Source organism: Doryrhamphus excisus, chromosome 22, assembly GCF_030265055.1.
Source record: "Doryrhamphus excisus isolate RoL2022-K1 chromosome 22, RoL_Dexc_1.0, whole genome shotgun sequence".
Classification (NCBI taxonomy): domain Eukaryota; kingdom Metazoa; phylum Chordata; class Actinopteri; order Syngnathiformes; family Syngnathidae; genus Doryrhamphus; species Doryrhamphus excisus.
Genome location: NC_080487.1, coordinates 7,073,099 through 7,100,000, shown reverse-complemented (window position 1 = coordinate 7,100,000; position 26,902 = coordinate 7,073,099). Strand labels below are relative to the sequence as shown.

General features: G+C 44.3%; 1 protein-coding gene across 1 annotated transcript in view; it reads left to right on the top strand.

Annotated features, from left to right (window-relative positions):
* LOC131109406 (dynein axonemal heavy chain 8-like) overlaps positions 1–26,902 on the top strand; it is a 68,895-nt gene that overhangs the window by 39,353 nt on the left and 2,640 nt on the right. The window contains exons 50-87 of the mRNA XM_058061364.1: positions 2,416–2,657; positions 2,730–2,870; positions 2,946–3,177; positions 3,247–3,389; positions 3,781–3,915; positions 5,282–5,404; positions 5,585–5,798; positions 5,860–5,969; positions 6,038–6,201; positions 7,497–7,689; positions 7,751–7,873; positions 7,945–8,075; positions 8,905–9,058; positions 10,376–10,540; positions 10,626–10,852; positions 10,928–11,046; positions 12,280–12,383; positions 13,473–13,649; positions 13,721–13,888; positions 13,961–14,176; positions 14,989–15,126; positions 15,191–15,318; positions 15,597–15,765; positions 15,829–15,984; positions 16,585–16,740; positions 17,025–17,207; positions 17,282–17,387; positions 18,638–18,890; positions 18,964–19,154; positions 20,373–20,494; positions 20,580–20,695; positions 20,780–20,982; positions 21,542–21,615; positions 21,694–21,846; positions 21,917–22,072; positions 23,797–23,913; positions 23,987–24,088; positions 26,713–26,873. Coding sequence (XP_057917347.1) covers positions 2,416–2,657; positions 2,730–2,870; positions 2,946–3,177; positions 3,247–3,389; positions 3,781–3,915; positions 5,282–5,404; positions 5,585–5,798; positions 5,860–5,969; positions 6,038–6,201; positions 7,497–7,689; positions 7,751–7,873; positions 7,945–8,075; positions 8,905–9,058; positions 10,376–10,540; positions 10,626–10,852; positions 10,928–11,046; positions 12,280–12,383; positions 13,473–13,649; positions 13,721–13,888; positions 13,961–14,176; positions 14,989–15,126; positions 15,191–15,318; positions 15,597–15,765; positions 15,829–15,984; positions 16,585–16,740; positions 17,025–17,207; positions 17,282–17,387; positions 18,638–18,890; positions 18,964–19,154; positions 20,373–20,494; positions 20,580–20,695; positions 20,780–20,982; positions 21,542–21,615; positions 21,694–21,846; positions 21,917–22,072; positions 23,797–23,913; positions 23,987–24,088; positions 26,713–26,873 — 5,965 coding nt within the window. The remainder of the gene's footprint in view (positions 1–2,415; positions 2,658–2,729; positions 2,871–2,945; positions 3,178–3,246; positions 3,390–3,780; positions 3,916–5,281; positions 5,405–5,584; positions 5,799–5,859; positions 5,970–6,037; positions 6,202–7,496; positions 7,690–7,750; positions 7,874–7,944; positions 8,076–8,904; positions 9,059–10,375; positions 10,541–10,625; positions 10,853–10,927; positions 11,047–12,279; positions 12,384–13,472; positions 13,650–13,720; positions 13,889–13,960; positions 14,177–14,988; positions 15,127–15,190; positions 15,319–15,596; positions 15,766–15,828; positions 15,985–16,584; positions 16,741–17,024; positions 17,208–17,281; positions 17,388–18,637; positions 18,891–18,963; positions 19,155–20,372; positions 20,495–20,579; positions 20,696–20,779; positions 20,983–21,541; positions 21,616–21,693; positions 21,847–21,916; positions 22,073–23,796; positions 23,914–23,986; positions 24,089–26,712; positions 26,874–26,902) is intronic.

Below are 26,902 nucleotides of genomic sequence, written 5' to 3'. Positions count from 1 at the left end.
GTCTTCCAATGAGGAAGCAGCGCCTTCGGACTCCACCGTGGGCTCTTCTATCTCAGGGGCTGAAGCAGGGCCCCGGGGGTGGATGGGATCCGCCCAGAATTCCATAAGGCCTTTCCTAATTCCATCGTGGGCAGTACCTCTGCTTTGGCAAAGCATGGTGTGTTCCAACTATTATGGAATCACACAACTCAGCCTCCCTGGTAAGATCTATTCAAGGTTTCTGGAGAGGAGGATCCGCCAGATAATTAAATCTCTGATTTAGGAGGAGCAGAGTTGTTTTCGTCCTGGTCGTGGAACTGTGGACCAGCTCTATACGCTCAGCAGGATCCTGGAGGGTTTATGGGAGTTTGCCTAACCAGTCTAGATGTGTTTTTGTGGACTTGGAGAAGGCATTCAACTGTGTTTCTCTGGGAAATATAATAATAATAATAATAATACATTTTGAGTTTGCATGTTCTCCCCGTGCATGCACCGGGTACTCCGGTTTCCTCCCACATTCCAAAAACATGCTAGGTTAATTGGCCACTCCAAATTGTCCATAGGTATGAATGTGAGTGGGAATGGTTGTTTGTCTATATGTGCCCTGTGATTGGCTGGCCACCAGTCCAGGGTGTACCCCACCTCTCGCCTGAAGACAGCTGGGATAGGCTCCAGCACCCCCACGACCCTCGTGAGGAAAAAGCGGTAGAAAATGAATGAATGAATAATACATTTTATTTGTATAGCGCTTTTCAAAATACTCAAACACACTTTACAGAAGAATGGAGTTGAATAAAAGCAAGTAAACAGAGTAAAAGATACGTTAAAATACAACATTCATTGGTTAATACAAAGTTAAAACATGAGTAAAAGCGGGGCGGGGCACAGCAGTCAGGTATAAAAAGTTAGACATTAAAAACAGATTTAAAGAGGTGGGTTTTTAGTTGTTTTTTGAAACTGGGAAGGTCAGGGCAAGCACGGAGTGGATGGGGCAAAGAGTTCCAGAGGGTGGGGGCAGCGATGGAGAAGGCTCTGTCACCCCAGGTTCAGAGCTTGGTCTTTAAGGGGAGTGCCAGGAGGTTGGAGTCTGAGGAGCGAAGGGGACGCGAGGGATTGTGTGGATGGAGCAGGTCTGTGACATATGGGGGGGTCAGATCGTGGAGGGCTTTGTAGATTATGAGAAGAACCCTGGTTTTTGGGGACCGGGGTAATGTGTTGACGGGAGCGGGTGGAGGTGAGGAGGTGGGCGGCGGAGTTCTGAATATATTGTAGTTTGTTGAGGGTTTTGGAAGGTGTACCGTAGAGAATACTGTTGCAGTAGTCCATTCTGGAGAATGTAAGTGATGGACGGAGTGGGGCTATGTTCTTTGATGGAAATGTATGTGGGGAATACTGTGGGAGTATGCGGAATTGGATAATGCAAGTTGTTTGTTCTCTGTATGACCGATGTCAGTTTGTCAAACCCGTTTCTAGTGAGGGTTTGACTACGCGAGGGCTGCCCTTTGTCGCAGATTCAGTTCATGACTTTTATGGACGGAATCTCGAGGCACAGCCAGCCAGGGCGTTGAAGGGTTCTGGTTTGGTGCCTGCCAGATTGGGTCTCCTAATCGAGCCGTGACCTTCAACTCTCACTCGATTGATTCGCAGCCGAGTGTGACGCGGCCGGGATGGGAATCTGCAACTCAAAAATCTGACTCCATGGTTCTCCATGGAAAAGGATGGAGTTCAATCTCCGGGTCGGAGTACCTTGAGGGAGGATGGAACGCGAGATTTCACAGGCGAATTGGTCCAAGAGAGCTAAGCCAAAGCGGGAAAGCTCCCAATTTACCAGTATTTATCTACGGTCCTACCCTCACCTAAGGACACACCATTTTGTGTTCAGTTGTGTTGTCATTGACTAATATTAAAATTATTTTTACGATCTGAAACATTTAAGTGACAAACATGCAAAAGAAAAATAAATCAGGAAGGTGGCAAACACTTTTCCATACCATTGTACTTCAATGGGGCGGCACGGTGGTCTAGTGGTTAGCGCGCAGACCTCACAGCTAGGAAAAAACATGCTATTGTCCATAGGTATGAATGTGAGTGTGAATGGTTGTTTGTCTATATGTGCCCTGTGATTGGCTGGCAACCAGTCCAGGGTGTACCCCGCCTCTTGCCCGAAGATAGCTGGGATAGGCTCCAGCACCCCCCACGACCCTCGTGAGGAAAAAGCGGTAGAAAATGAATGAATGTACTTCAATGGTACTGGTGGTATTTATCCTAAACAATATGTAGAACATGCCTACGTTGTGTACTTGTTCATGAGCAAGTATGGATCAGAACCATCACACTACTGTTGATGCTGTTTGAAAGTGTAGAATGCCAAAATTGTTACTAGCTTATTTCCTAACTTATGGACCTGTCATGGCTCATGGTGACCTTGGTCTTCAGGGGAGATAATTTGGATTGTGCTGGACGGCCCCGTGGACGCCATCTGGATCGAGAATCTCAACTCCGTGCTGGACGACAACAAGACCCTCACGCTGGCCAACGGTGACCGTATCACCATGTCGCCAGCCTGCAAGCTGGTGTTTGAAGTGCATAACATCGAGAACGCTTCCCCGGCCACAGTTTCCCGCGTCGGTATGGTTTTCATGAGCTCTTCGGCTCTTAGCTGGGCACCCATACTTAAGGTAATGTTGTCACCAGTGCAGACCAGATGCTTCTCTCAATGAGGGGGCTGAATGCGACGCTTTGTTTTGAAGGGTTGGACAAACAAGCGTAACGCTGACGAAGCGGAGAACATCATTATTTTGTATGACAAGATATTTTGGGACGCTTATACGTTCATGAGGCTGAACCTGAAGCCCAAGATGGCATTTCTGGAGTGCAACTACATCATGCAGGTAGAAAACATTGAAGGAAACACAACTGTAAATATATTAAAAATAACCTGTTCCTGATTTGGATACATCCCTCAGTCTGTCAACCTGCTGGAGGGTCTCATCCCAACCAAGCAGATGGGTGGCCTGGTGGGCGACAAACACCTGGAGCGCCTTTTTGTCTTCTGCCTCATGTGGAGTCTAGGCTCTCTTTTGGAGTTGGACGACCGTGACAAACTAGAGTCTTTTTTCCGAGAACACGCTTGCAATATTGACTTGCCTCACACCCAGCAGGGGGAGACCATATTTGAGTACATGGTAGATACGGATGGTACGCTCACTTCCTCTTAACTTGGTTTACTTACTTATTAGACCTGTTGACATGGACTTGTTGTTCCAGGTCAGTGGTGTCACTGGAACAACCACGTAGGCCAGTATGAATATCCACAAGACCACGTGCCCGACTACTCCTCCATCCTTGTTCCCAATGTCGATAACACGAGGACCGCTTTCTTGCTGGACACCATCGCCAAGCAACACAAGGTGACATGCTTTCTTTAAAACATAATTAAAATGTACAATTACCCATGTTGGCGGCACGGCGGTCGAGTGGTTAGCGCGCAGACCAGGGTTCAATTCCACCCTCGGCCATCTCTGTGTGGAGTTTGTATGTTCTCCCTGTGCATGCGTGGGTTTTCTCCGGGTACTCCGGTTATGCTAGGTTAATTGGCCACTCCAAATTGTCCATAGGTATGAATGTGAGTGTGAATGGTTGTTTGTCTATATGTGCCCTGTGACTGGCTGGCGACCAGTCCAGGGTGTACCCCGCCTCTCGCCCGAAGACAACTGGGATAGGCTCCAGCACCGCCACGACCCTTGTGAGGAAAAAGCGGTAGAAAATGAATGAATTACCCATGTTCAATTCTCCCAACAGGCCGTCTTGCTGATTGGTGAGCAAGGGACAGCCAAGACGGTGATGATTAAAAGCCACGCCAAGAAATTTGACCCTGAGACAGACCTGTTCAAGTCCCTGAACTTCTCATCCGCCACGGAACCCATCATGTTTCAGGTAAAAGACTCTCTCTAAATGAGCTGTAAAAGAGTTGCAATACATCCGGAATGCTGCTGCTCGAGTCATGAATAGAACCAGGAAATATGACCACAGTAGTCCAGGGTCTCTGCATTGGCTTCCTGTCAGAATTTAAAACAGCTCTGCTAACCACAGTAAGGCTGCATTTCAGTCTGGTCATCCAGAAGATGTGAGACAATCATCAACTTTGGCAATATTCAAACGCTTCTATTCAACTCATCTAATTTTTTTTGCCCTTTGTGTTGAGTCATGGACTACTATAGAGCAGCTACACACAATAACCAGCACAGAAAACTTTATAGATCTTCCAGAATCTGCACCTATTCCAGCTGGATTTCCTTTGATTTGTGCTTCTCGACAAAATGGTCTGTTTTAATTTATTCCACCCATGGCCCGCCTCCGGGCGTGCCCACTCCGCTGTGATTGGTCATGTGCCCAAAGTGCTTCCTAACTGTGAACCATATATAAGGAAGTCCGCCCCTCTATGACACCAGAATGCAACATTGGAACTACATCTGTAGGTCAGAAACGTGGAAAAAGCATCATCGGTCCTGTAGTATTTTCAACAGGGATGTTGGTTACACCAAGCTAAACCACAAACGAAGACCCTGGAGTTCCACTGCAATGTTTAATTGTCTTCCTTCACAGATATGTCTGTGTGTGTGGTGAAAACTGCAACACAAAAGGTGTATCTCAAAATCTTGAGCGGCTGCTACATTATCAAATTCCCCAAGCCCAATCAATCACAACAACCAATATCAAAATATATCAAAATAAACCACAATACAGTCAAACTCACGGCATTCCTGCATCCACCACATTCCCGTGCAGTCTCCATGAGCGATCCCCTCCACAGCGACATCCGGAAGTGAACCGGAAGCGCATCTCCGGAAACCGGAAGTGGACCCCAGTGATAAAAAATTTTAATACAAATTTGTATAAACCATGAATTACTTATCTAAACAACTTTTAATCACTTCTAGCAAAATACACATCCTCAGCATTGCTTATTCAAGCTCATTAACTTATTTATCCGGAAAATTGCCTTAAGGGCAGCACAGGTCCCTTTATTTTATTTTTTTGTTTTACGGAATGATTTTATGAAATTGTATGTAATGGTATGAAAATGAAGTGAAATTTATGAAGTGATTTTAGCCTTCTTTGATGTAAAGCACTCAGAATGACCAAATTGTGCTCTTACTTTGCAGAGAAGAGTACTAACCCCAACACTTGCTATGCTGTTATATTATGATGTGCGGTGCATATGACCACCACATATGAATAAATATATGGCTGTTGGAAGGCAAGAGTTGTCTGTTACGTGGATAATGTTTTGTCATTGCAGCGCACGGTGGAGAGCTACATTGAGAAGAGGATCGGCAGCACTTATGGACCACCAGGGGGCCGCAGGATGTCAGTCTTTGTGGATGACATCAATATGCCTCTTGTCAATGAATGGGGAGATCAGGTGTGTGTGTGTAAACTCCAAATTATTAATAAGCTGTCCAAATATTCAGAGTGAGACTAAGAGTAAAACCGCTACCCCTCCACATTGAGAGGAGCCAGATGAGGTGGCTCGGGCATCTGGTTAGGATGCCCAGGGTTTGCATCGCTAGGTTCTTCATAGTACATGACGGATGTCTTACAGATTACCAACGAGATAGTCCGCCAAATGATGGAAATGGGCGGCATGTACAACTTGGACAAGCCGGGAGACTTCATCACGATTGTGGATGTGCAAATGTTGGCCGCCATGATCCACCCCGGCGGCGGACGAAACGACATCCCGCAGCGGCTCAAGAGGCAGTTCACCGTCTTCAATTGCACGCTGCCTTCCAACACCTCCATCGACAAGATCTTTGGTAGCCAAACATTAAACATCTATGAAATTATCATATTTGTTTTTAACACTGGTTCCTATAGGTGTGATTGGCTGCGGCTATTTCGACGAGTGCAGGAAGTTCAAGCCGCAAATAACAGTTATGGTGAAGAAGCTTGTGTCAGCTGGGAGGATCGTATGGCAGTGGACCAAGGTAACCCATGGATTATTTTCCGTACATTTAGGATGTATTCATGCATGTCGACATGACACATGCAACAGATAAAGATGCTGCCGACGCCCTCCAAGTTCCACTACATCTTCAACTTGCGAGACTTGTCCAGGATCTGGCAGGGAATGCTGAAGGTGGAGGCGGAGCAGTGCAACGACTTGAACATCCTTATGTCCCTTTTCAAAAGTGAATGCACACGCGTCATCGCCGACAGGTATGCGAGTGCCATTTTTTTTTGTCTAATTTCGCTTTTTTGTGATTTTGTCCCAACAAAATACTGAGAATCATGAGCAATAGTCAATTAAAACTGCTACTATCAACAAGTAAGACAGGTTAGTCTTGCTTAGGGGTGCTCCCATCAGAATTTTATGATGCTGATACCAATACCGATAATCCATGAGTGAAAGGGTCCGATCCCATATTCATTCATTCATTTTCTACCGCTTTTTCCTCACAAGGGTCGCGGGGGTGCTGGAGCCTATCCCAGCTGTCTTCGGGCGAGAGGCGGGGTACACCCTGGACTGGTGGCCAGCCAATCACAGGGCACATATAGACAAACAACCATTCACACTCACATTCATACCTATGGACAATTTGGAGTCTCCAATTAACCTAGCATGTTTTTGGAATGTGGGAGGAAACCGGAGTACCCGGAGAAAACCCACGCATGCACGGGGAGAACATGCAAACTCCACACAGAGCTGGCCGAGAAATTGAACCCTGGTCTCCTAGCTGTGAGGTCTGCGCGCTAACCACTGGTCCACCGTGCCGCCCCCTGATCCCATATATGCAGTGTAAATGTTTAGATGTACTCCTGGCTATATTAAGGATCACCAAGGTTTTTCTAGTGAGATTAACTTGCCCTCTGAAGCGCAAATGCAGCCGACTTCCTCTTCTGTACCCAGAGAGGAGATGGTGTGATGGTTGGGACCGGGGCTTTATTTTTTTTCTAGTCTACTCGCATTATTGACTGGATACCTGAATGAAAAGCAGGTTTATCCACCTCTGCTGGGTCCCTCCAGCCGCATCCGCTGCCCTCTGAAGCACAAATGCAGTCGACTCCCTCTTCTGTACCCAGAGAGGAGATGGTGTGATGGTTGGGACCGGGGCTTTATTGCCAGATGATCACATCAAACTCGCCACACCTTGCTAAGGGGTGCCCCCCCCCAAAAATGCCGCATCATTTTAAAGCTTTTCAAAGCACCACCCCAGTGAGACATTTTTGAGGAACGTTTGGCAGGGTGCAAAACTTCTCATTCTCACTTATATCACTCTCAAGAGTCCAACACACGGCAGCCATGCTTGTTCTCGGTCCTGCAGCTGATCGGCGGAGATACCAATTGGTAGCCGATCGATCGGAGCACCTCTAGTCTTAATAAATTAACAAATAAGAATCCAATAAAATATGTAAAAATATATACAATCAAAATACCAAACTTGGACATAATTCCAGTATCGACTGGGAAAAAGAAAGATTCCGATTTGAACCGGATGTGTGATTGTCTTTAGGTTCATATGTGCTGAAGATAAAGAGTGGTTTGAGAACGCTGTTAGCCGTGTGGTCAAAGAACACGTCGACCCCAGCCTGGTCTCAGGGCTTCACAAGGATCCATACTTCGTCGACTTCCTGAGAGAGGCCCCTGAGCCGACAGGCGAAGAAGATGAAAACGCCTCCTTCGACGCCCCCAAAATTTATGAGCTGGTAGGAACTCGCTCGCTGTTCTGTTCTCACTGTTGACTGACTTGGGGAATCTTTCTCCCAGGTGCCGTCTTTTGCGTTCCTAGAAGAGAAGCTGAGGTTCTATCAGGCCAAACACAACGATGAAGTGAGGGGTGCACACATGGACTTGGTGTTCTTCACAGACGCCATGACTCACTTGGTCAAGGTACAGCCACCATTTGCAATGACACTCGCAGGACGGCCTCGCTTATCGACTGTCGATACTTCCTCTTTTAGATCTCGCGCGTCATTCGCACAGACACTGGCAACGCCCTGCTGGTGGGAGTGGGAGGATCGGGAAAGCAGAGTTTGACTCGTCTGGCCTCGTACATAGCAGGATACCAAGTCAATCAGATCACACTAACGAAGTGAGCAGTGGAGAATGTGGAGCTTTGTGCTGATAAACCCATTGCTAGCTAACTTAAAGGGGAACTTACCCATCATTCGCAATACTTATGTGAACACATATTTATCATACAGTAAACCTCGGATATATCGGATTCAATTGTTCCCACTGGTTTTGTCCGATATAAGCGAAATCCGTTATATGCGTATACCGAAAAATATCCGTTTGTCGGATTTTATCCATTATAAAAAGGCACTTCCTTGACTATGTTTCCAATGTACCTGGACTGGGCAATGAAAAGAGACGTAAGGTAATGAGAATTGAACTTTATTGGACTCTGAGCATAACAAATTGTTAATTAAGCTAGGCCCTGTTACGCCCGTCAGGCCTACGTTATTTCCAATAGTGAGGTTAAGATCTCATTCACTGCTGTGCTAGTATTATTGACGTCACTCACTTTTATATTTGTCCTAAATCTGGAGCCAGGAGAAAGACAATAGCCAGTGACATCAACAAGATTAGCATAACGATGCGGCCATCCGATATATGCGAGGGAAATTTAATGGAAATGCATTGGAACAGGACTGGAGATTTTGTCCAAAATAGACGAAATCCGTTATAAAAAATCCGATATATGCAATGAATTTTTATTGGAAATGCATTACAGAAAAATCGGTTCTTTTTCATCTGTCCGTTGTGAGCGAATTTCCGATATATCCGAGTCCGATATATCCGAGGTTTACTGTATTTATCTGTCACAGTCCACATGCACTCATTGGACTGCTTTAGGACAACAATCATGGTAATTCTCATTGTTTACATGTTTTTAATGGATGAAATTCATTCTTCAGGTCTTACAACATATCGAACTTCATGGATGACCTGAAAAAGTTGTACAAATCAACTGGGGCTGATGGCCGGGGAAACACTTTTCTTTTCACAGACAACGAAATCAAACAGGAAGCCTTCTTGGAGTACCTCAATAATGTACTTTCTTCTGGAGAGGTGAGGACCTTATTTTTGAGAGAGAAATGATAGATTTTTCTCGAGGTCAGTGCTCATAAAGTCCCTTTTGCATAACCATCCATCCATCCATTTTCCTCCGCTTATCCGGGTCCGGGTCGCGGGGGCAGCAGTCTTAGTAGGGAAGCCCAGACTTCCCGGTCCCCGGCCACCTCCTCCAGCTCCACCGGGAGGACACCCAGGCGTTCCCAGGCCAGCTGTGAGACATAATCCCTCCAGCGTGTCCTAGGTCTGCCCCGGGGCCTTTTCCCGGCTGGGCATGCCCAGAACACCTCACCAGGTAGGCGTCCGGGAGGCATTCGGACTAGATGCCCGAGCCACCTCAACTGACTCCTCTCGATGTGAAGGAGAAGCGGCTCTTCTCTGAGCCCCTGCTGGATGGCTGAGCTCCTCACCCTATCTCTTAGGGTGAGTCCAGCTACCCTACGGAGGAAACTCATTTCAGCCGCCTGTATCCGCCATCTCATTCTTTCGGTCATGACCCAAAGCTCATGACCATAGGTGAGGGGGGGAACATAGATCCACCGGTAAATTGAGAGCTTTGCCCTCCGGCTCAGCTCTCTTTTCACCACGACGGTCAGGTACAGCGACCGCATTACTGCCGAGGCTGCACCGATCCGTCTGTCGACCTCACGCTCCCACTTTCCCTCACTCGTGAACAAGACCCTGAGATACGTAAACTCCTCCTGCCCCTCCACCTGGGGCAGGACCTCATTCCCAACCCGGAGGGAGCACGCCACCCTTTTCCGACTGAGAACCATGGCCTCTGATTTGGAGGTACTGAGTCTCATCCCAGACGCTTCACACTGAGATGCAAACCGTCCCAGTAAACGCTGAAGGTCACAGCCCGAAGAGGCCATAAGAACCACATCATCTGCAAATAGCAGAGATGAGATTCTAAGGCCCCCGATCTGGACTCCCTCAACACCTTGGCTGCGCCTAGAAATTCTGTCCATGAAAATTGTGAACAGAATCAGTGACAAAGGGCAGCCTTGGCGGAGGCCAACATTTACTGGAAACAGGCTCGACTTACTACTGGCAATGCGAACCAGACTCATGTCCCGTTTGTACAAAGACCGGATAGCATGTAGTAGCGCGCCACCAATCCCGTACTCCTGGAGCACCCCCCAAAGGCCGCCACGAGGGACACGGTCGAATGCCTTTTCCAGATCCACAAAGCACATGTAGACTGGTTGGGCAAACTCCCATGCACCCTCAAGCACCCTTGTGAGGGTGTAGAGCTGGTCCAGTATTTTGCATAAGAGAGGCCTTAAATAAATATGCTCTCTTGTGGTGCAGGTGTCCAACCTCTTTGCCAAAGACGAAATCCAAGAGATTACCCAAAACCTGGTCCCAGTGATGAAGAAGGAATTTCCTCGCATTCCACCAACGTTTGACAACCTCTACGACTACTTCATATCACGCGCCCGAAAGAATCTACACGTTGTCCTCTGTTTTTCGCCGGTACGTTTTTCCACAGGAAATGTGTGTACATGGATGAAAAGCTGAAAAGGTAACTGTTTTTTCTGGCATCTGTTCATGTTGTCAGGTGGGACCGAAGTTCCGCTCCAGGTCCCTGAAGTTCCCGGGGTTGATATCTGGCTGCACCATGGACTGGTTCGCCCCTTGGCCGGAGGACGCTTTGGTGGCTGTGGCCCATCACTTCCTGTCAGAGTTCCCTATTGTTTGCTCAAAAGAGGTGAAAGCCTCCATGGTGACCACGATGGGTGTGTACCACCGCAAAGTGTCTGAGACGTGCGAGAGCTACTTTGAAAGGTAGACCACTTTGATATAAAAACAGCATTTTTAACGTTTTATAGTCCTTAAAACCAGGCTTTTCTTGTTTTTCAGATTCAGGAGGAGAACTCATGTCACCCCAAAGTCTTACCTCTCATTCATAAATGGATATAAAACGCTCTACCATCAAAATCACGAGCACATCAACACATTAGCCGAACGCATGAATGTCGGTAAGGATGACATATTGGAATTGTTTGTTCTGACAGACAGACAGACGAAGGTGCTTTTAGCAAGTTCTGCTGGGAAAACGTTGTTTTGTGTGCCGAGCATTAATGCTGATGAGTTGTTTGTCCATTCTATTCGCTTTTGACAAACACACACTCCCCTGTTCCACTCCAGCAAACTTTTGTGTTGGTGCTGGATTTGACAGTTTGAGGCCGGGGTGACGCTGGTTTGCCTGCAAACTGACTTGACACCATGTTTATTTTCAATCTTACATGACTATATGTTTACAATGAAACTAGTTTGCTGTCGTATACACAAATGAGAAGGGGCTCTCATTCACTACATTTCAACATTACTACATTTTAATATCATGCTACATTCATTCATTTTCTACGGCTTATCCTCACGAGGGTCGCGGGGTACTGGAAAAAATATGGAACCACATGACCCCACCAATATGGAAAAACATGAACATGTATATTTTTCTTATTTCAGTGCATTCTAAAGATACAAAAACGGCTAAAATGATGCTAAGAATGCATTTAATGGGAAACACTTCGGGCTGGGTGAGAATCGCGGGGGGTGCTAGAGCCTATCCCAGCTGTCTTCATGGGCAAGAGGCGGGGTACACCCTGGACTGGTGGCCAGCCAATCACAGGGCACATATAGACAAACAACCATTCACACTCACATTCATACCTATGGATAATTTGGAGTCACCAATTAACCTAGCATGTTTTTGGAATGTGGGAGGAAACCGGAGTACCCGGAGAAAACCCACAAATGCACGGGGAGAACATGCAAACTCCACACAGAGATGGCCGAGGGTGGGATTGAATCTGGGTCTCCTAGCTGTGAGGTCTGCGCGCTAACCACTCGACCGCCGTGCAGCCCTCATGCTACATTGGCCTAACAAAATGATGCAAACCACAGCTCTGACGTCTATAGCTGACTGACAGCTCGAGGCTGCTTCTAAGTTGCTTTTAATCTGTGAAGCTGTGAAGTTGTCATGTTTTTTTTTCTCCCTAAATAATCACATTTTATTTAAAAACTTTTTGTAACTGACTGTTTTAATTTGTTTCAAGTGTGACAAACAAAACAAATGTAAGGAACTCTTTTTGCTGTATAAGTCAGGTTTGGTGCATACTGTATAAAGACGCTATAGGGACACATACTACTGTTTGAAGACCAAAAAGAGAATTTTGAATAACGTTACTCCATATAATTTTGTATTACAGGCTTGAACAAACTGATGGAGGCTAGCGTGTCAGTGGCTAAGCTTTCCAAAGAACTTGAAGTCAGTGAGAAAGAGTTGGTGGTGGCCTCCGCCAAAGCTGACAAGGTTTGTTGATTATTAGCACGGCACACACAAGATGGGGGTGGGGTGTTTGCGGAGGGACGGGATTTGTAGTACTCATCCAATCCAATCCATTTTATTTATATACAGTAAACCTCGGATATATCTGACTCGGATATATCGGAAATTCGCTCACAACGGACAGATAAAAAAGAACCAATTTTTCTGTAATGCATTTCCAATAAAAATTCATTGCATATATCAGATTTTTTATAACGGATTTCGTCTATTTTGGACAAAATCTCCAGTCCCGTTCCAATGCATTTCCATTAAATTTCCCTCGCATATATCGGATGGCCGCATTGTGGCGCTCCGATTCGCCGAATCGTGACAGGCCGCTATACGACGTCATTTGCAGCGTTTGTAGCGTTGCCTTCGCGTCCAGGTACATTGGAAACATAGTCAAGGAAGTGCCTTTTTATAACGGATGAAATCCGATTCACGCATATACCGGATATAAATCCGATATATGCGTAAAACGGACATTTTCCGGTATACGCATATAACGGATTTCGCTTATATCGGACAAAACCAGTGGGAACAATTGAATCCGATATATCCGAGGTTTACTGTAGCACATTTTATAAACAGAGTTTACAAAGTGCTGCACAGACTAGTAAAATAAAAAGTAATAATCCAAAACTAAAAGTAAAAAATAAAGCAGTAAAATAGATATTAAAAACAAGACGCAAAGCAATAAAAATATAAAAAATAAAACCAATTAAAAAAAAAAAAGAACTAAAAGAAGACACAGGACCATACGACTCACTCCGAGTTTAAAGCCAGAGAATAAAAGTGGGTTTTAAGACAAGATTTAAAGCTTTTGATGTTGGGGGGCCTTTTTTACTTGGGAGGGGCGAGAGTTCCATAGCTTGGAGCCAACCACAGAAAAGGCTCGTTCTCCCCTGGTCTTAAGTCTCGTCTTGGGCACCACAAGTTGGAGCTGGCCCTCGGACCTCAGTGAGTGTGCTGGAGAGTAAATTTGGATGAGGTCGGAGATGTATTTAGGGTATTTCATGGCACATGAAATACCTTCCATGATACAAATGTTTGTGTTTCACTCTCATATGTCAGGTGTTAGCCGAGGTGATGATCCGAAATGAGGCCGCCACTAAGATAAAGAACGAAGTCCAAACTGTGAGTGACAAAGCCCAGAAGATCGTGGAGGAGATCACGTACGAGAAGGCCATCGCCGAGGAAAAACTGGAGGCGGCCAAGCCAGCGTTGATGGAGGCCGAAGCTGCTCTGAATGTGAGATTTTTGTCACTTCAGCAAACCACTTGTAGCGCATCCCTGCTGACGGCATGTTCACAAAACTGCAGACCATCAAACCCGCCGACATTGCCACTGTGAGAAAACTGGCCAAGCCTCCGCACCTGATCATGAGGATCATGGACTGCTGCCTGCTGCTCTTCCAAAGGAAGCTAGAAACCGTCACCTTGGATCCAAATCTGCCCTGTATCAAGCCCTCATGGGGGGACGCTCTCAGGGTACGGACCCTGATTTAGTCCTTGTGTCTGTTGTGCGCGGCTCACATTGTTCCACCTTCATTCCTTCTCCAGCTGATGGGCAGCACAGGCTTTTTGGCCAACCTCCAGCAATTTGTCAAGGACAAGATCAACGAGGAGACGGTGGAACTTTTGCAGCCCTACTTTGACATGGAGGACTATACCATGGAGAACGCCAAGAAAGTGTGTGGCAGCGTTGCCGGCTTGCTCGCCTGGACCAAAGCCATGGCCACCTTCTATGACATCAACAAGGAAGTGCTGCCACTCAAGGTGAGTTTGGAAAATCGGTCAAGTCTTAGCCTTTGTGTTACGCTTGAGACAACAGATTGGTGTCATCACACAATTAAAATCAATGACACTGTTCAACCTACCGTGCAACAAGTACATTAACAGGATTACCATCTGGGAAACCTGGAAAATGACTGATTAATTTTCTAGTCATGGAAAAAATATGGAAACACATGACCCCACCAATATGGAAAAACATGAACATGTATATTTTTCTTATTTCAGTGCATTCTAAAGATACAAAAATGGCTAAAAAGATGCTAAGAATGCATTTAATGGGAAACACTTATTCCGCTGGGGGTGCTGGAGCCTATCCCAGCTGTCTTCGGGCGAGAAGCGGGCGAGAAGCGGGGTACACCCTGGACTGGTTGCCGGCCAATCACAGGGCACATATAGACAAACAACCATTCACACTCACATTCATACCTATGGACAATTTGGAGTGGCCAATTAACCTAGCATGTTTTTGGAATGTGGGAGGAAACCGGAGTACCCGGAGAAAACCCACGCATGCACGGGGAGAACATGCAAACTCCACACAGAGGGTGGAATTGAACTCAGGTGTCCTAGTTGTGAAGTTGCAGCCCCCTTCTGTGGCGTTTTAGTGTTTAATAGAGTTTTATTTATGACTTCCTTATTGTTTTCATGCCATTCATCCCTTCGCTACGCCGAATGATCGGATATCCCCGCGGTGATATGGAGGTGGAGAGGCTGCATAGCGGGAGTGAACAGCGAAAAAGACTGTATAAAGGAACTTTTTACTGACCATACTATCTTGTTGTGTGTGGCCTTAGGCTAATCTTGCAGTTCAGGAAGTGCGCTACAGAAAGGCCAGCAATGAGCAAATGGCAGCCCAGGCCACGCTAGCGGAGAAGGAGGCTGAGCTGGCGGTAGTTCAGGCCAGGAGTGACGCCGCAATGAAAGAGAAGCAGGTACCTACTGTACATATCGTTAACATGTCGAGCTTCTCTGATCTAACTTATCAATGTCCTCCAGGAACTGGTGAATCGCTCGGAGATGTGCAAGAACAAAATGCAGGCAGCCTCAGACCTTATCGGTGGGCTGAGTAACGAAAAGGTGCGCTGGACTCAGCAGAGTAAGGAATTTAAATCCCAGATCAAAAGGTAAATGAAGTGTTGACATCATTTCAAAGAGGAACACTTTGGAGTTTAAGCCTTTTTTTAATACACCTGAAGACTTGACAGCTGGAATAGGTGCAGATTCTGGAAGATCTAGAAAGTTTACTGTGCGGGTTATTGTGTGTAACTGCTCTATAGGACCCTACATACATAGGGTCAAAAAGTGAGCATAACAGATACCCTTGAATTAATTTGTATGTTGGCATTTAAAGTGAACTTCTCCGTGGAGTCAAAGTGTCCTGTGCTTGTCTTTCCATCAATAGACTAGTGGGTGACGTCCTCCAGCTCACTGGCTTCCTGTCCTACTGTGGTCCCTTCAACCAGCTGTTTCGGGACATGTTGCTGGACATGTGGAAGAATGAACTGGTGACCAATAATATTCCCTTCACAGAAAACCTCAACCTGATTGCTACCTTGGTGGACGCTCCTACAGTAAGAAGACCAAATCTAATCATCTTAATACATCTAGATCCAATGTGTCCTTATCTCTTCTAGATCAGTGAGTGGAACCTTCAGGGTCTGCCCGGAGATGACCTGTCAGTGCAAAATGGCATCATCGTCACAAAAGCATCCCGCTATCCTCTTCTGGTCGACCCCCAGACTCAAGGGAAGACTTGGATTACCGAAAAGGAAAAAGCCAATTCCCTCCAGGTAAACTTTTCTGCACATGGAAACAAAGAAATTGGGTCCCCTTGAAAAAAAAAGATCTTGCTGACTGACACCAGGTTGCCAGTTTTGATCCTGCTTGTTGAGGATGAAGTGTCCGTGATCTGACTGGAATCTTTCCATGGTGTCCCAACTCTAAAAGAACAACTACACCCTTCTTAATAGTATCTCATTCATTCATTTTCTAGCTTATCCTCGCGGGTATGCTGGAGCCTATCCCAGCTGTCTTCGGGCGAGAGGCTGGGTACACCCTGGACTGGTGGCCAGCCAATCACAGGGCACATATAGACAAACAACCATTCACACTAACATTCATACCTATGGACAATTTGGAGTGGCCAATTAACCTAGCATGTTTTTGGAATGTGGGAGGAAACCGGAGTACCTGGAGGTGTGGGGGTACTTTCTTTTTAGAGTTGGGACTCCATGGAAAGATTCCGGTCTGATAATCAACTAAACTAAATAATCAAATAAACAACCATTCACACCACACTCACTTTCATACCTAAATTTGCCCTCGACCCACATTTTAGACATTCTTGAACCATGATCCAAATCTCACCGTGGGTGTCGTCTCGCTTGCAGATCACCTCTCTCAACCATAAGTTCTTTCGTACGCATTTGGAGGACTGCGTATCTTTGGGGAAGCCTCTGCTTATTGAAGATGTGGGCGAAGAGCTGGACCCCGCCCTGGACAATATCCTTGAGAAGAACTTCTTTAAATCTGGATCCAACTTCAAGGTAATCCGAGCAAAAGCAAAGACAAGATTTGTGAAGATAAGTGAAATACTAGTTGATGGAGGACGTTACAAGAGGTTACAAATATATGATGCTAACATGGCCAGCATGCATGTTGACTCACTCACTCGTCAGTCGCACATAATACCAGCCCTAAATATCCCAAATAAGTCCTATGTTTACAAAAATATATGCAATTGACAGTTCTATCAAACAAAGGAAGTGGAAAACTTACCAAAATAAAACAATGAACAGCACTAAACATCTTTTTTTTTCTTTGAGTGAAGGTGAAAGTGGGAGACAAAGATGTGGATGTGTCTGCCAATTTCCGCCTCTACATCACCACCAAACTTCCCAATCCATCCTATACCCCCGAGGTGAGCGCCAAGACGTCCATTATTGACTTCACAGTCAACATGAAGGGCCTCGAGGACCAGCTACTGGGTCGCGTCATCCTGGCGGAGAAGAAGGTTATTTTTCATCTTCCCAGAATGGATGTACTCATGCCGATGTTGCATAACTAAAGACTCAATGTTTGCGGCAGGAACTGGAGGCGGAGCGCTTGAAGCTGATTGAGGACGTGACGTCCAACAAGAGGAAGATGCAGGAGCTGGAAGACAACTTGCTGTACAAACTCAGCACCACTAAAGGTTACAAGTATTTTTTATTTACAGTATCTAGACTTGCAGTTTAACAGTTTCCAAAAACATCAGAACAGAATGTCAGGGTGCCTTGGTAAGAAAAGATCATATTTTGTATGACTTTCATGAGCTTGGAGAACTCCATCCATACGACTCAGTAATTGAGAAAATCATATTTAATGATAAATAAAGCACTCCCTCGTAACATGGTTAAAGAGTTGAAACTCCTCCTGACGAGGGACAGTTGGTTCATTCTTGATTGGAGCTCAAACTGCCAATTTATTCTTACTTTCATTCTACGTTTTAGCTCATTTCAACAGCATTTCAGTCCAGCTTCGGCCTCCGAATGCCTTCTGTGATCACTCAAATTTTTATTTTCACACCTTTTCAAAGCTTTTCAGAATTCACACGTAATGTCTGCTGACATTGCATCATCTGGTTATTATTATTAATTTAATTTAATTTAATTTAATTTAATTTAATTTTATTTTATTTTATTTTATTTTATTTTATTTTATTTTATTTTATTTTATTTTATTTTATTTTATTTTATTTTATTTTATTTTATTTTATTTTATTTTATTTTATTTTATTTTATTTTATTTTATTTGAATGCTATAAGGCAGGGGTCACAGGGCTGCAGGAATCGTTCAGGCACAATGGTATAAAAAAACAAAATATAATATTATAATATAATATTTATAATAATATTTTATTTATAGGGCAGCACAGCGTGTGAGTGGTTAGCACGCAGACCTCACAGCTAGGAGACCAGGGTTCAATTCCACCCTCGGCCATCTCTGTGTGGAGTTTGCATGTTCTCCCCGTGCATGCGTGGGTTTTCTCCAGGTACTCCGGTTTCCTCCCACATTCCAAAAACATGCTAGGTTAATTGGCCACTCCAAATTGTCCATAGGTATGAATGTGAGTGTGAATGGTTGTTTGTCTATATGTGCCCTGTGATTGGCTGGTGACCAGTCCAGGGTGTACCCCGCCTCTCGCCCGAAGACAGCTGGGATAGGCTCCAGCACCCCCGCGACCCTCGTGAGGAAAAAGCGGTAGAAAATGAATGAATGAATTTTTTTAATATAATATTATAATATATATAATAATATATATAATACATGGATCAGAGCTCTCCGGAGGTGGTATTGGTAATTTCCAATACACAAATGATGCTGGTACCTGAATGGCCCAATCCCTGCTCCATATAATAGCTTCTGCTGTGAATTGACATCAACACGCCTGCACGTCTTCAGGTTCCTTGGTGGACGACGACTCCATGATTGGCATCTTGAGCACCACCAAGCAAACGGCGGCCGAGGTCAGCATAAAGCTGAACATCGCCGCAGAGGCAGAAGAGAAGATCAAGGCGGCTCAGTCCGAGTATCGTCCGGTGGCATGCCGAGGCAGCATACTGTACTTCCTCATCACGGAGATGAGCATGGTCAACGTCATGTACCAGACCTCCCTGGGCCAGTTCCTCAAGATCTTTGACATTTCACTAGCAAGGTAAAGTCCAGTCCCAAATTTGCCTCTGTTTAGTGTCTGTTGGGGTTCCTTATCATCAAATCCACTTTGGCAGGTCAGAGAAGTCGGCGAAAACGTCCAAACGAATCGCCAACATCATCGAGTACTTGACTTTCGAAGTGTTCAGGTACACAGTGAGAGGACTGTATGAAAACCACAAGTTCATCTTCACGTTGCTGATGGCCCTCAAGATTGACCTGCAGAACGGGAAGATACAACACAGCCAGTTTCAGATTCTTATCAAAGGTAACATCCTGCTGCTTCAATGATGTCGTTCACGGCTTCTGGACAGGAAACTGAAGGGTTTCTACATACTACAGTATAAGTAGACGGACATGTGGTATGAATCACCTCATGGTCCTCAATCTGAAAGCTATGCCAACCTCATTAGAGCATTTTTTTGGCTTGTAATCGACATGGGTGGGTTAGTTTTACCATTAGTGAAATGTGTAGCACGCGTTCAAGTCGCTTCTATTTTAATCAGCCTGGAAATTCAGTTTTTACGTGCCGCTGGAAAACGGCTTTTGGTGTAAAAATAAACTTCCACTTATTAACACAATAAAAGACCCTGCATTATTAACCAGCACTCATTGCAACGAAGACGATGCATGACAAACGATTCATTTTTGAAGTGGATAAATTCAACCTTTTGTATACCAAAAACAGCAGTTTTACAAGGACATTAGAAAAAAAGTCATGGTGCTCAATATCTTTAGATATTGACGGTAAGTTAACCATGCATAATCAAGGTAAGCTTTTGTTTTAGCTAGCACAAGTACCCAATGCTACGTCTATCTTAACATACAGCTGTGTTCCAAAAATGAGCCTCTAATATGAATTGAGCTTTTTAAATCTACACGTGACGTCCGTGATACGCATTTGGCTTAAGTCTGATGTTTTGTTTGGCCATGTTTTTCAAACATTCATTCATTCATTCATTCATTTTCTACCTCTTTTCCTCACAAGGGTTGCGGGGGGTGCTGGAGCCTATCCCAGCTGTCTTCGGGCGAGAGGCGGGGTACACCCTGGACTGGTGGCCAGCCAATCACAGGGCACATATAGACAAACAACCATTCACACTCACATTCATACCTATGGACAATTTGGAGTGGCCAATTAACCTAGCATGTTTTTGGAATGTGGGAGGAAACCGGAGTACCCGGAGAAAACCCACGCAAAACTCCACACAGAGATGGCCGAGGGTGGAATTGAACCCTGGCCTCCTAGCTGTGAGGTCTGCGCGCTAACCACTAGACCACCGTGCCGCCCTGTTTTTCAACCAGTCTTGCTCAAATTATGGTCAGTCCTGATTTACCCTGAAGTTACAGTTTCAAGTCAATCCGCCACCCTGTGGTGTCAGAACAATAAAAACACAGTAAACACCATTGCGGTGCCTGTTTTGACACATAGACGTACTGTACATATAAAAAAAACAATAATTTTACCTGAGTGCTTTTCGCGCAGGTGGCGCTGCACTGGATCTAAAGGCATGCCCTCCAAAGCCCTTTGGTTGGATCCTAGACATTGTGTGGCTGAACCTCGTGGAGCTCAGCAAGTTGCCACAGTTTGCTACCATCCTCAATCAGGTCTCACCTTCAGGAGTTTGTGGCTCGTACCTTTCCTTGAAAGCATCGTCATCCTCACACGTTGTTTCTCATTCTGTGTTGGTAGGTGACTAAGAGTGGAAAACAATGGAAAATATGGGCCAATGGCGATGCTCCGGAGGAAGGAGTCCTCCCAGATAACTATAACTCCCTTGATGTCTTCAATAAACTCATGTTAATCAGGTCAGACATTATTACATTTATTATATCTTGTGTGTGATGCAAGTCCCAATCATCCATGGAACCATGGAACCGCTTCCTTGGCAGGTCTTGGTGTCCCGATCGGACCTTGTGTCAGGCCAGGAAGTACGTGGGAGACTCCATGGGCACCCGCTTTGCCGAGCCGGTGCTTTTGAACCTGCACGGCACGTGGGAGGAAAGCGACACCCGCACTCCGCTCATCTGCTTCCTGTCCATGGGCTCGGATCCAACCAACCAGATTGAAGCCCTGGCAAAGAAACTAAATCTGGGTGAGCTCGCCCTTATGAAAATAAAATATATTTATCAATATATTACTTTAAATATATTGTATTATATTATAATATATAATTTTTCCATTATATTTTCCAATATATTATATATTATAAATACATGGAATAATATATTTTTGTACATATATTATACAATATATTATATATTCATGTAATATATGGCAATATATTGCAGAATATACAAATGATTGCCGCTTTCAATATATTGAAATAGATTAAATCCAAATATATAATATATGAGTTTATATATCCCAAATTATATGCAATTTTATATATGTAAAAATATAGTCCTTTTTTGGTCTTGATCGCAAGATATATTTTATATGTATCAATATATACACATATATGATCTATGCATATATTGCAATATATTGGAAAATATAAACATAAGATCCCATATATGGAAATATATTTCCTAATACATTGCATTATATTTGCCAATATACTGCAATATATTTTTTTTCCATAAGGGTCTACGGACTTCAGAGCAGCGTTTTTTTTCCCCCACATGATCTCACCATTTGATGATGTCTGACAGGCTGTAGATCCATATCCATGGGTCAAGGACAGGAGGTGCACGCAAGGAAGCTTGTCAACAGTTCAATGGCAGAGGTGCGTGTTCCACTTTTCTGGTATGGTGTCATTCAATGTGAGGCTGCATCAGCTGAGCCCATTTTTTTCCCCCCGTAGGGTGGCTGGGTGCTTCTACAGAACTGTCACTTGGGACTGGAGTTCATGGACGAATTGCTGGAAACCATCACAGTTGCTGCGACCATCCACAAAACCTTCAGGGTGTGGGTCACCACCGAGCCTCACGACTTGTTCTCCATCACGCTTCTACAGGTGTACAAAGTTTAAAGTCCAAATACATCCTGAGTTTTTCTATAACTTTCTCAAACCTTTATCCCGCTAGTCCTCCATCAAGTTTACCAACGATCCGCCGCAGGGGCTTCGCGCCAGTTTGAAGCGAACTTTTGTTAGCATTTCCCAGAACCAGTTGGAGGTCAGCAACCTGCCCACGTGGAAACCTCTGCTGTACGGCGTGGCCTTCCTCCACTCGGCTGTGCAGGTACTGAGTGTGTGTATTCATGTGGGGGCGCATGCAGAAAAATCAAAAGAACGTGGGGAACCTCTTTGATACTTATAGGTTATCACATGGTTTCATGGTATCAGCCCGAGACCGAAGATACTGGCACGCGGAGGCTGATACTGGGCCTGATACCAGACAAACCATGTGTTGATCTTATTATCACATACTATTTAATCATGAGCTTATTATGACAGTATTAATTGGCCCTGTACCCTAGAAACCGCCCATGAATGATACGGGAAAAGGCCGAAATGATACTGCGTCAAAGCCCAGGGCAGTGATACTGATAAAATATAGAGTTTTTTTTTTTGTTTTTTGTTTTCCAGCCATTGGGGCAGATAGTATTGTTGATCTAAATGCCCTTACATGCTAGACAGATTTGATAAAATATAGAGTTTAACCATGTCCAGTATCAGCCCTCGTAGCTGTCCACTCAGAGCGCGTTGCTCTGGTATCGTGCCCGTGAAACAACCAATCAGAGAACAGCGCACGAGTGCTAAGTGCCTAGTGTGCTAAGTGCCTAGTGCTTCTCCAGTCACCAAAAAACCCAAACTTGATTAATGGAACTTTAATTGTCAGACATTGATAAGATAAGACTGTTGATAAAATATTATTGTTGAAATATTTTTGCAATTATTGTGTTTACACTGTTTAGATATAATACATGTAATAAACTGAACATTTTCTGGAAACAAAATGGTCTTTTGATTAAATAGTACGTGATAATAAGCTCATGATTAAATAGTATGTGATAATAAGATCATCACATGGTTTGTCTGGTATCAGGCCAGGTATCATGCCCCCGCGTGCCAGTATGATACTGATACTGACACTTGGGGGCATGATACCTGGCCTGTTACCAGACAAACCATGTGATAACCTCTAATTATCACGTACTATTTAATCAAAAGACCATTTTGTTTCCAGAAAATGTTCAGTTTATTACATGTATTATATCTAAACAGTGTAAACACAATAATTGCAAAAATATTTCAACAATAATATTTTATCAACAGTATCATTTTGGCCTTTTCCCGTATCATTCATGGGCGGTTTCTAGGGTACAGGGACAATTAATACTGTAATATGTAATAATTATAGGTTATTAGTCTCGGGCTGATACTGACACTTGGGGGCATGATACCTGGCCTGATACCAGACAAACCATGTGATGATATTATTATCACATACTATTTAATCATGAGCTTATTATCACGTACTATTTAATCAAAAGACCATTTTGTTTCCAGAAAATGTGGAGTTTATTACATGTATTATATCTAAACAGTGTAAATACAATAATTGCAAAAATATTTCAACAATAATATTTTATCAACAGTCTTATCTTATCAATGTCTGACAATTAAAGTTCCATTAATCAAGTTTGGGTTTTTTGGTGACTGGAGAAGCACTAGGCACTAAGCACTCGTGTGCTGTTCTCTGATTGGTTGTTTCACGGGCACGATACCAGAGCAGCGCGCTCTGAGTGGACAGCTACGGGGGCTGATACTGGACATGGTTAAACTCTATATTTTATCAGTATCACTGCCCTGGGCTTTGACACAGTATCATTTCGGCCTTTTCCCGTATCATTCATGGGCGGTTTCTAGGGTACAGGGACAATTAATACTGTAGTATGTGATAATCTTCTCTACCACACGCCACATCTGGCATATCATGTAATATTTTCGTTTCAATTTGAGGAACGACGTAAATTTGGACCACTGGGTTGGAACATCCCATACGAGTTCAACTCTGCGGATTTCACAGCAAGCGTGGAGTTTGTTGAAAGACACTTGGATGACTGCGGCCCCAGAAAGGTGAGCATCCATGGACGTGTATACAATCTCTTCTGGTGTCATCTTACACGACTTCATCACACTTTCTCCTCAGGATGTGTCGTGGGTGACTCTGCGCTACATGCTAGCTGAAGTGCAGTATGGAGGCAGGGTGACGGATGACTACGACAAACGCCTGCTGAAGTGCTTTGCTCGGGTAAGGAAGATCCGGAACTTCGTGTAGGTAGCTGCATAGTCCAGTCTCTTATTGGTCATACTTTAAGTAGCCTAGTTAATTGTACTGATCTTTGACAAACGATAAATTGTGGCAAGGCGACATCCGATGCTTGGCTGCAACCAGCTGAGATCAACTCAACTAGATTTCAGTGTATTATTATTATTACTATTTTGACATTAAATACATTTTTACACATTGTTGGTCATTTTTCCCATATTTGATCAAGGAAATTTGTCATATTAAAATACCACAGGCGGTCTAGTTGTTAGTGCGCAGACCTCACAGCTAGGAGACCAGCGTTCAATTCCACCCTCGGCCATCTCTGTGTGCAGTTTGCATGTTCTCCCCGTGCATGCGTGGGTTTTTTCTCCGGGTACTCCGGTTTCCTCCCACATTCCAAAAACATGCTAGGTTAATTGGCCACTCCAAATTGTCCATAGGTATGAATGTGAGTGTGAATGGTTGTTTGTCTATATGTGCCCTGTGATTGGCTGGCCACCAGTCCAGGGTGTACCCTGCCTCTCGCCCCAAGACAGCTGGGATAGGCTCCAGCACCCCCGCGACCCTCGTGAGGAAAAAGTGGTAGAAAATGAATGAATGAATGAAAATACCACAGGTCTCCTCCATCAGTGTTTTTCAACCTTTTTTGAGCCACGTTTGAGCACGTTTTTTACATTGGAAAAATCTTGTGGCACACCACTAACCAAAAATGTTACAAAATGTCACCATGACCTCACACGTGCATCAAAAAGCCTATCGGAGGAACAAGGTACGTGTTGCCACACGGACCAATATTACATTGCTCTGCCAGTCTTTACACCACAGACACTCCACAGTAGCCACGTTTACATGACTAGTTTTCTCTTTCCGAATGACCTTTCGGGAAACAATGGTATCCATGGAAAGGAATATTCCAATCTCTTGTCTACATGCACCGTGAAAATCAACCAGAATAGTCAATAAGGCATGCCCAGTAAAATGTAAACATCAACATCATGTGATACCAGCTTCCCCAAGTTTTTCTTTCACTTGTTGGAATAACTCTGTATTGTCAGTTTTTCGTTTGTCCAGTCTTGAAATTTAGTTAGAATCAAAAACAAACTTTGCCTAGCAGTCAAGTGCCGATTGCTGGCCTCCATTTTTAAAACTGAAGAATGTCTGGATCTGCGTGTTACGTCATATCTGAGCATGCACTGAAAGAACGCACCCGGGATTAATTTAAACAGGAAAAGATCACATTCAATCTTGCTAATATTTTATAATTAAACTCAGGACATGTTTTATATAGATATATATTTTCTTTTTTAATAAAACTGGACTTGTGAATGGCGTATAGAAGGGTTTAGATTCTGTTCCACAGATGGCGCTAATGCACACGAAAGCTGCTTGCCAACCGCCAATAAACAACAGAAGAAGAAAAACACCATGAAGAAGAACGCACCCTGACAACTTTCCGTTTGAGCGGGTACAAGATACCTCAATTGGATTGGGGAAAGGAATATTCCATCCCTGTTCAATTCTTTCCGTTTGAGCAAATATACCAAATGCAATTGGAATATTTGGGTCCATATATTCATGGCTATTGACATAATATTTGCAAATGATGATTAATCAATGTTAACTATAAAAAGTGATATTGGATAATTCCTCACGGCACACCTGACGGTTTCTCAAGGTACACTAGTGTGCCGCGGCACAGTGGTTGAAAATCAATGTCCTACATCAGGGGTGCTCACACTTTTTCAGCATGCGAGCTACTTTTAAAATGACCGAGTCAAAATGATCTACCCACTACAAAAATGCAAAACATCTATTTATTTTCAAATGTATTGAGGATTATTTGTACGTACAATGTATGTTGATGTACCTTACATAACCAAATGAGCCAATATTGCAAAACACACATAATTAACAATTAACATTTTTGTAATTACCTGAGTTTACTTTGATGACTTGCAGTGAATTGAACCAGCCAGGGATGCATAGTCCGGACAGTAGCTGCTGATAGCCAGGTTAGCCAGGCAAACGCACTTCGAAAAAGACATTGTGAAAAAAAAGTCCACCTCCCATTCCGTATGGAAGTGATATGTTTTTGCCTTTTTACTTGGTCCAGCTCCTTCACTCATTTTAGTGACCATAAACTTTAGCGAGGGCTTAAAATCTGACGCAATTCGCCGACTAGCTTAGCACTTTGCATCGTTGTTTACGCATGAGCGGTGACCTAAAGGTCAAAATTCAGTTGTCATCTGACTGGTTGTCCTGTATGTCAATCAAGTAACGGGGATGGATGATAGGCTGACATCGTAAGTTCTGCTGCACTTAGAGACGTTGTTTGATTTGATTGGTCGCCCGAAGGGCAACATTCAGTTGTCATCTGAATGGCTGCCCTGTATATCAATCAAGTGACGGCATTGATGCTGGGATGATATTTTTGTAATGTCACGCCGCGATCGACCAGCGATCGACCAGTACCACCTCCGCGATCGACCGGTAGATCGCGATCGACTTAATGAGCACCCCTGTCCTACATCATCCATTGATTATATCATATTGAATTATATTGTGTACCAATTCTTTGGATGGTTATGATAATTACATTGCAGGTGTGGTTCAGTAAAAAAATGCTGGACCCATCGTTCTGCTTCTACACCGAGTACCAAATTCCGATATGCAAGACGATTGAGGAGTATGTGGACTACATTCAGGGCTTGCCTGCCGTGGATGCCACACAAGCGTTGGGGCTGCACCCCAACGCCGACATTGTGTGAGTTGTGCTTTGAATAAAAAATGTAA